The sequence below is a fragment of the Cajanus cajan genome, chromosome 6 (genome assembly GCF_000230855.2).
Source record: "Cajanus cajan strain Asha chromosome 6, NIPB_CcT2T_4, whole genome shotgun sequence".
Classification (NCBI taxonomy): domain Eukaryota; kingdom Viridiplantae; phylum Streptophyta; class Magnoliopsida; order Fabales; family Fabaceae; genus Cajanus; species Cajanus cajan.
The window spans coordinates 64936974-64944752 of NC_138522.1; the positions used below are offsets into that span (position 1 = coordinate 64936974).

A 7779-nucleotide genomic window follows, 5' to 3' on the forward strand; every position below is an offset into this window, starting at 1 on the left:
GTCAAGACACACTCACTACTATCGTTCACATTTGGAGCAGACAATCTTGGACACAGGAAATTCTAGATGAAGGAAGGAAACCTTCCTCTTCCAACATGAACACCAACCATTGTCAGTAAATAATTTTCATGTATGAGTGAGTTTACATAATGACGGAAAAAACTATTTTAAGAGTTACTACTTAAAGTGCATAGTTAAAATTATGTAGTTTAAGTAAAGGGTGAATGTACTACATTTTACAAAATTTACTCTAGAAGTGATATATTTATGTGCAAAAATATACTAATACTGTCATTTACATTACTCTTAACATAGTAAGCCTCAGTTTAAACACAGCATGAGGTTAACATATCAAACAAAGGTGGCACTAGAGAGAACAATTACTTTTAACCATGCAAAAAATTAAAATTATTCTTAATCGTTATCGTTATATATATAATTACATTTGTTTAAACTGGTAATGATTTTTACTCGATTATAACGCTTTAACTCCAACGTCCTAGAATTCAGTAAATTTCCATGTCCACTACAAACCCATGTACTGGACATCATTATACTAATAAGCACAGCCAATAAATCATGTCTCAATTTATTTATATCTGAAATCAATAAAATCAATCAACATTGGAGCTTCAAACAAAGGCGCATTATTTAAAAATGAAAGATTTGTAAAACCCAATATCAATGGCTCGGACTGTTGAACACAAATGATACACAAATTATTTTTCATAAAGCCGAAACAGTCTGCAGCGATCAAGAGAATGTTGATAAATTATGCACTACAAAAATGAACAGTGAAGACTAACTTATAAATTTTACTCAATTTACTCGATTTCATCCAACACAACCGCTAAATATTAATTGCTTGGCACATGGTTTGTATTTTTGAAGATAATAGTCAGGTCTCGGGGCTTCCAACCCCTTTTGCAAATGTGTAGGCTAAAACTTGAATCTCAGCGCACGTACTAGCTCAGTACTTTTGATACCACACCTGCACCAACTGTTCTGCCACCTTCTCTCAAGGCAAATCTTTGTCCTGTAAAATCAATAGCAAGCAATAAAAGCAAAGTTGAGTCTTCTAGCATGAAGTGTACAATAACATTCAGCCATTGGATAGTTGTATCTATGTATGGTGGTTGAAAATTGAAATATACACAGAAATGACATTTTTTTCAATGAGTCGTACAGACCTGCTTCAAGTGGAACTGCTGAAATCAATTCAAACACGGCAGTAACATTGTCTCCAGGCATAACCATTTTAACATTTTCAGGCAACTCTACTTTTCCAGTGATATCAGCAGTCCTCAAGTAAAATTGAGGTCTATAGTTAGAGAAGAAAGCAGTGTGTCGCCCACCCTCATCCTTTGTGAGAACATATATTTCTGCCTCAAATTTCTTGTATGTTTTTATAGATCCAGGCTTGGCAATGACCTTTTCAATAGAAGGCAGGATTAGGAAAGTGATTTCTCGATTTTCGTAATTTGAATTCAGAACTATAAATTTTACTGAAATAAATACAGCTATAATGTCTTACAAAAAGTAAAGGCTTGATCTATGCGACTAACCTGACCACGTTGAATATCTTCACGCTTCAGACCACGGAGAAGAAGACCAACATTATCACCAGCCTAACAATGTATAAAGTCCATATTAGTTTAACATATGCTTTATGTAAATAGCCCTCGTATATGAAAGTAACAGCCACTTACTTGGCCTTGATCCAAAATCTTCTTGAACATCTCAACTCCAGTTACTGTTGTTTTCAGAGGACCACCCTACCAAGGAAAATTCAGTTTTAGGAACCACCACCACAAAGGAATTAACCAAAAACCTCTGATAGAGAAATATACTAATGTCCATCAAAGAACAAAACACTAATCATTAGTCTTATAAAAAAATATAGCAGCAAAAGAAATCATCAATTGACAGTTTAATCCAAAGGAATGATGAGAATCATAGGGCAGCTAGATACAGGAAATGACTCGATGACCATACCTGCATTAGACCCAACACCTCCACTTCATCACCAACTTTAATAATTCCTTGTTCAACACGGCCAGTGGCAACTGTTCCACGTCCCTTCAATCACAAATAAAAAAAAATTACCTCCTTTCCGTTCTAATTTTTAAAATGACATAAACAGCATTAGTTACTATTTTTTAATTCTATCCTTATCTTCAGCTAATTAGATTTAAAATAAAAAGTAATAAATTGTTAAAATGTCCCCAGTTAAAAGAAAAGAAGACCTAACATGAACTGCTATGCCACATATACTTAAGTGTTTATAATCCCACATGCTTATGATATTTTAACACACCAATAATTGATATAGTTTACAAGTGAATTAAAGGAGCATATTAGGAAATTTAAAACAATTTTAATATGAAAAAGTATATTAATTATATTTTTTAAATGGTGTGTCATTACATAAACAGTGCTTATAAAGAAACAGAAGGGGTACATGATAAAAAAATATAAGTAACATATAGTAAGAATATTATAACCTAGCTCATCTGTACTTCAATGAATTGGACTTTTTAAAAAAATAAACAACCTAATGAAGTCCAAGTCATTTTTTACCTGAATTGAGAATACATCTTCAATGGGCATTAGGAAAGATTTGTCAAGCTGGCGAACAGGGTCAGGAATGTATGCATCTACAGCTTCCATTAATTTTAGAATGGCCTTTCTTCCAATCTCCTCGTTTGTACCCTGTAAAGCGGACAATGCTGAACCTCTAATGATAGGGATCTCATCCCCAGGGAACTTGTAGAAGCTCAGAAGTTCTGCCAAACGAGTAATCCACATAAATACATTCTTAAGTTTTAACAAACACAGGGACTACAGAAATTTATGCTGGTGTATTAAATTTCTGAGCAGGGAGTAGAAAGAGAAGGAGAAGCCTTAGAGAAACATCTTACCACGCAGCTCCATTTCTACAAGCTCTAACAACTCTGGATCATCAACAGCATCAACTTTATTTAGAAAGCACACAAGAGATGGCACACCAACCTGCATAATACATTTAAAGATAACATGTACATTAATCAAGAAGAATGTAGACCTAAAGTATGCTTAGATTATTTACAAACCACTTTAGTAGAATACCTACTTGGCGAGCAAGAAGAATGTGCTCCTTGGTTTGAGGCATCGGACCATCAGGTGCAGATACAACAAGTATACCACCATCCATCTGAGCAGCTCCTGTAATCATATTCTGCAAAACAGACGATTATTAAACATAGGGCAACTAAGAACTATTTTTGTGATTTACTCTAAAGAAAACCATTAGATAAACCACCAGGCAGGTGCATTAAGGCAAGCTGGACAGCTAAAGCCAATAATGTTCATTCATGCAGTAATCTGACAGATGCAGATAAAGTCTAAACCATTGCAATATTTTGCATGGCCAGTTTTTTTTTTGTACTCCCTCCATATTTTAAGGCACAATTTATAAGAAAATAAGGAAATGGTGGTCATTTTTATAAGGCATTATACACTTTCTATTAAGCATTTATTTTTATCTTCTTTTTTTTAACATTTTTTGCCCCTATTAAAATATTGTGAGAGCATGTGTTTCTTTGTTGTTGAATAATGAGAAGAGAATTTGAGAAATAAATGTAGTCTCTCACCTCTTAAACTCTTCAATTGTTATTTACTCTCCCCGTTTTTTATTCATAGTCATTTTGACATTATTTTTTTTGTTCTTTTTTCATTGTCACTTTTCTAAAACCAATGACTTATTAATTTTCTTTTTCATTTTTACCCTTGATAATTAATGTGTATTTACTGAACAATGTATTTATTCATTTTCCAATGCACCTACTTCTTCTCCAACCACCTAAAAGGTATAACAGGAAAATAAGTAATAAATACTTTAAAAACTAAAATATCAATCATTTTCTTAATTCTTGTGCATAACTTTAAACGTTAAACAAAAAAAAATCGGAGGGAGTATCAATTTTATTGGCATTGGTGCATAAACTTTGGCATGAAGTAATATCTTCAGCTCTTCCATCACAATTTAATTACTAGTAATAAGGGCAAAATTAACACATCATAATTTTTTTTATAAAACAAATAAAATTAACTAAAATAACTACTTAATTTGGTTTGTGTTATTCTATTATAAGTGTTTTATAATAAAGACCAGAGGGAGTAAAATGTTTTTGTTAGAAACTAATTTACTTCCAAATTCCTACCTTAATTTTTTCATTTCATTTTGAAAAGATGAACAAGCTACATAAGCACCCAATATATTAAATTCCACAATTAACAAGTGGTATACATTGTTAAATTGCTTAAATTTCATTCCTCCATGTAGTAATTCAGTTTTTCATTACGAAATCAACAAAATTCAAATCAACAAGTCTTTCTCTTGGAAAGATTAGACCAAATTAGAAAGCTTACTTTGACATAATCAGCGTGTCCAGGGCAGTCCACATGAGCATAATGTCGTTTCACAGTCTCATACTCAACATGTGCCTGAAAGTCAAAGCATCGAGCAAACATAAACCTCAGCAGAAAACAAGACAATATATTGCAAGACCGTTACAACTCCGAACCGTTGCAATCGTGATTCCTCTCTTCTTCTCTTCAGGAGCCTTATCGATTTCATCGAAGGCCACAGCCTTGGCTTTCCCTTCGTCCGCAAGCACCTGATCAAAGCCAAACGAGTAAACACTTGGCCTCAAAACACGTTTGAACAAACACTGAAAGACGAACAGGAGTTTAACAAAAACCTTGGTGATTGCCGCGGTAAGCGTGGTCTTGCCGTGATCCACGTGTCCAATAGTCCCGACATTAACGTGAGGTTTCCTGCAAGCAAAGCAACACCAAACAATGAGAAGAGGAACAAAAGAAATAAAAACATAATAATTAACAATTTATTTAGTGTGGTGACGGTGAAAACGAGAGTTACGTTCTGGTGAAGGTGGCCATGGATCTCCACCATGGATTGGAATTGAAAGAAGAGGAAGAGGAAGAGGAGGAGGAGGAGTCATTGGGAGGAGAGAGAGGTGAGCGAGAGAAGGAAGAGTGGATTTGAGAGGCGAAGGGCAAGAGGCGACGGGAAGTGGAAGAGGAATTTCTGAGAAGGACAGTAGCCATTGAAGCGAAGAGAAGAGTGAAAAACCCTAACTCCTATGGAGCGTGGTGCAGAGGCGAGGGTTTTAGGTGAGTGTGTGTGCAGTGTGGGCGAGAGGGAGAAGAAAAGCCAAGTGAGGGTTTTAGAATGGGCACCCGACACCGACCCGTAATATCCGTGCGGCCCAATTCTTGCAACCCTCACTCTACTTCGGACGATCGTGTAAGAACAAAACACAATCAACTACTTGCTTTTTCAGTTCTAACTAGTTTTTTCTTTTTCTTCTTTCGTTAGGACTTAGGAGTCAAGTCATAACAAAGTACAAATAAGAAATATAATTACTGTTCCGACTAAAAATTATTTCATGTAATTTTTGTCTTTCTTTTTCAAATTATATAAAAATATAAATTATGAATTTTTTTTATTTTACTTTAAATAATTTAATTCGGGTTTGATTTAAATTATTTAGTGAAAATGATTTTTTCCTATGCTATGAGTATTTTTTTATGGCAAATAATTATGTCTAAGGTAAATATATATATATATATATATATATATATATATATATATATATATATATATGGGATGATAGGATTAACTATTATTTCAGAGTTAAATACCTATATATTGTCAATTAAATTTTTTTTATACTGACAACTAATCATATCTTTTAATAGTATCATGTTAGTTATTTATTTAATGAAATAATAAAATAAAATAATTTAAAAGATATGATTAGTTGTCAATGTAAAAAACTTTATACTGACAATATATGAATAATTAACTCATCATTTCATTCGTAAGTTATTTTGAATTTTGTTTTTATAAAATATTTATTAATTTGTATTTGAAACATTTCTTTTCGCGATGAATGAGGTAAATCATGTATTTTTTGTCATGGAAATCCTTCATTTTTTTTTCTTCTTCTTATATTGTGAGTTTTTTTTATTTTTATTTGTTTTTTTTATGGTAATCTTTTGTTTTGTATTGTATCTTAAAATATTTTAAAATTTATGTTTTTTCTATCCGATTAATAATGTGAATTTTGTAGAATTTAACTTTTTTTTTTACTAATTTAAATTTTGGTCTAAATATTTTACAATTTGGATATTTTTAATTAAAAAATATGTTGTTTTAAAAAGACATTTATGATTCTTGTGATTCTATCCATTTTACATGTATACTATTTGTCCTATACTCAAAAATCAGTATCTTTTTATGTGTTTTTCTTTCGGTCAAAAAGTTATAAATTCAATTTACATGATTAGTTAGTATGTATTCTATTATAGATATATTGTATCATGTTCATGAAGAAAGTTTACAAAAAATTACAATTTCGATAACATAAGACATGTGCGAATATGATATTATTTGATCATACATCAATATTCATAATTATTTTATGTTTTTTAAATATATATCTTCTAGCAGATATTTATATAAACTGAAAGTATTACAAATTATAAGAATATAACAAATAAATTTTAATCACAACACCGTACACGAGTTATTGTATTAGTATATTAATATTCAAAATTCGGGCTGCAATTTTTTTTTCAATGTAATGTATTTATGTTGTTCCAAAAGGAAAAAAATAAAAATAAAATAAACAATATATTTTTTTGTGCCTTTCTCATGTCATATAGATAAATTATCTAACCGAAAAAGTTGTTAAAAGAGCTTGTTTGATACGTGTATTAAAACACTTGTATTTCTTAACATTTTTTTAATATATGTTTTTTTGAATATTGTGTCGCAATTAGTATGAATCCAATAATAAGCAATGTTTAAAATTATTTGAAATAATTTATTTCTTTAAATAAGAGTATTATATGAATTTTTTTTCTGTTAACGATACTTTAAAGTAAAATTTTAAGTTCAGTTTTTTTTTTTTATAAAAAAAGGTGTAATATTTTTTTTTACTAAAGTGATTAATTAAATTTTCAATAAAGATTAATTATTGACAGAGTTGATAAATATTCTGTATTAATAATATAATTATAAAAAATTAAACATTTTTATTAATATACATGACCTTTTTATTTTATACTAATAATTAATATTTTTTTATGATTTCAAAATTTAGATTCTATTAGACTAATCCTTTCGTCAATCTAGTTGATTAAAAATATTACTTTATTTTTAAATAAGAAAAATATATTCTCTATTGAGTCATAAAAATAATAATGTGATAGTATACAATTTTCTAAAATTTAAACATGCAAATTGTTAGAAATTTTAAAAAATATATTTTGAACCACTTGGGCCTAATAGGAAAAGACATGATTGTTATTATTATTATTATATTTTTTATTAATAAAATATATATATACATCAATATTATTCATTTTCAGAAAAATAATTACACCATAATAATTTGATTCATTTTTATTTCTAAATGATAATAGAAAAAAACTAATTCTCATCAAACGATGAGAAGTTATTTTTTAACTCATTATAACTCTTATTTTTATTTTCATTGTTTTAAAATTTAATTTTTTTTTAAATATATTAAAATCAAACCTAACATAATTTTGAATATTTTGATGTATAGCATTTTTGTGATAATATCAATATACTTTTGTGTTGTATGAGTGACACGGATAATTAATTTTCTTTCGTTTCTATTAATTTAAGATTTTAAATAGATTAATGATTAATTTTAACTTTTCATAAAATAATAGAGTCGTTCT

At 29.8% G+C, this 7779-nt stretch overlaps 1 protein-coding gene across 1 annotated transcript; it reads right to left on the reverse strand.

Moving 5' to 3' along the window:
* Nucleotides 1-697: 697 nt before the first annotated feature.
* On the reverse strand, nucleotides 698-5304 carry LOC109796663 (elongation factor Tu, mitochondrial). Its single transcript, XM_083059343.1, has 12 exons — nucleotides 4922-5304; nucleotides 4743-4818; nucleotides 4566-4658; nucleotides 4411-4485; nucleotides 3113-3217; nucleotides 2922-3012; nucleotides 2581-2786; nucleotides 1996-2079; nucleotides 1710-1775; nucleotides 1566-1628; nucleotides 1191-1431; nucleotides 698-1036 (listed from the first exon to the last, which is right to left on the reverse strand). Exons 1-12 carry the CDS (start codon nucleotides 5107-5109, stop codon nucleotides 966-968), a joined length of 1359 nt encoding a protein of 452 aa, XP_082915469.1. The 5' UTR covers nucleotides 5110-5304; the 3' UTR covers nucleotides 698-965.
* Between the last annotated feature and the right edge of the window lie 2475 nt (nucleotides 5305-7779).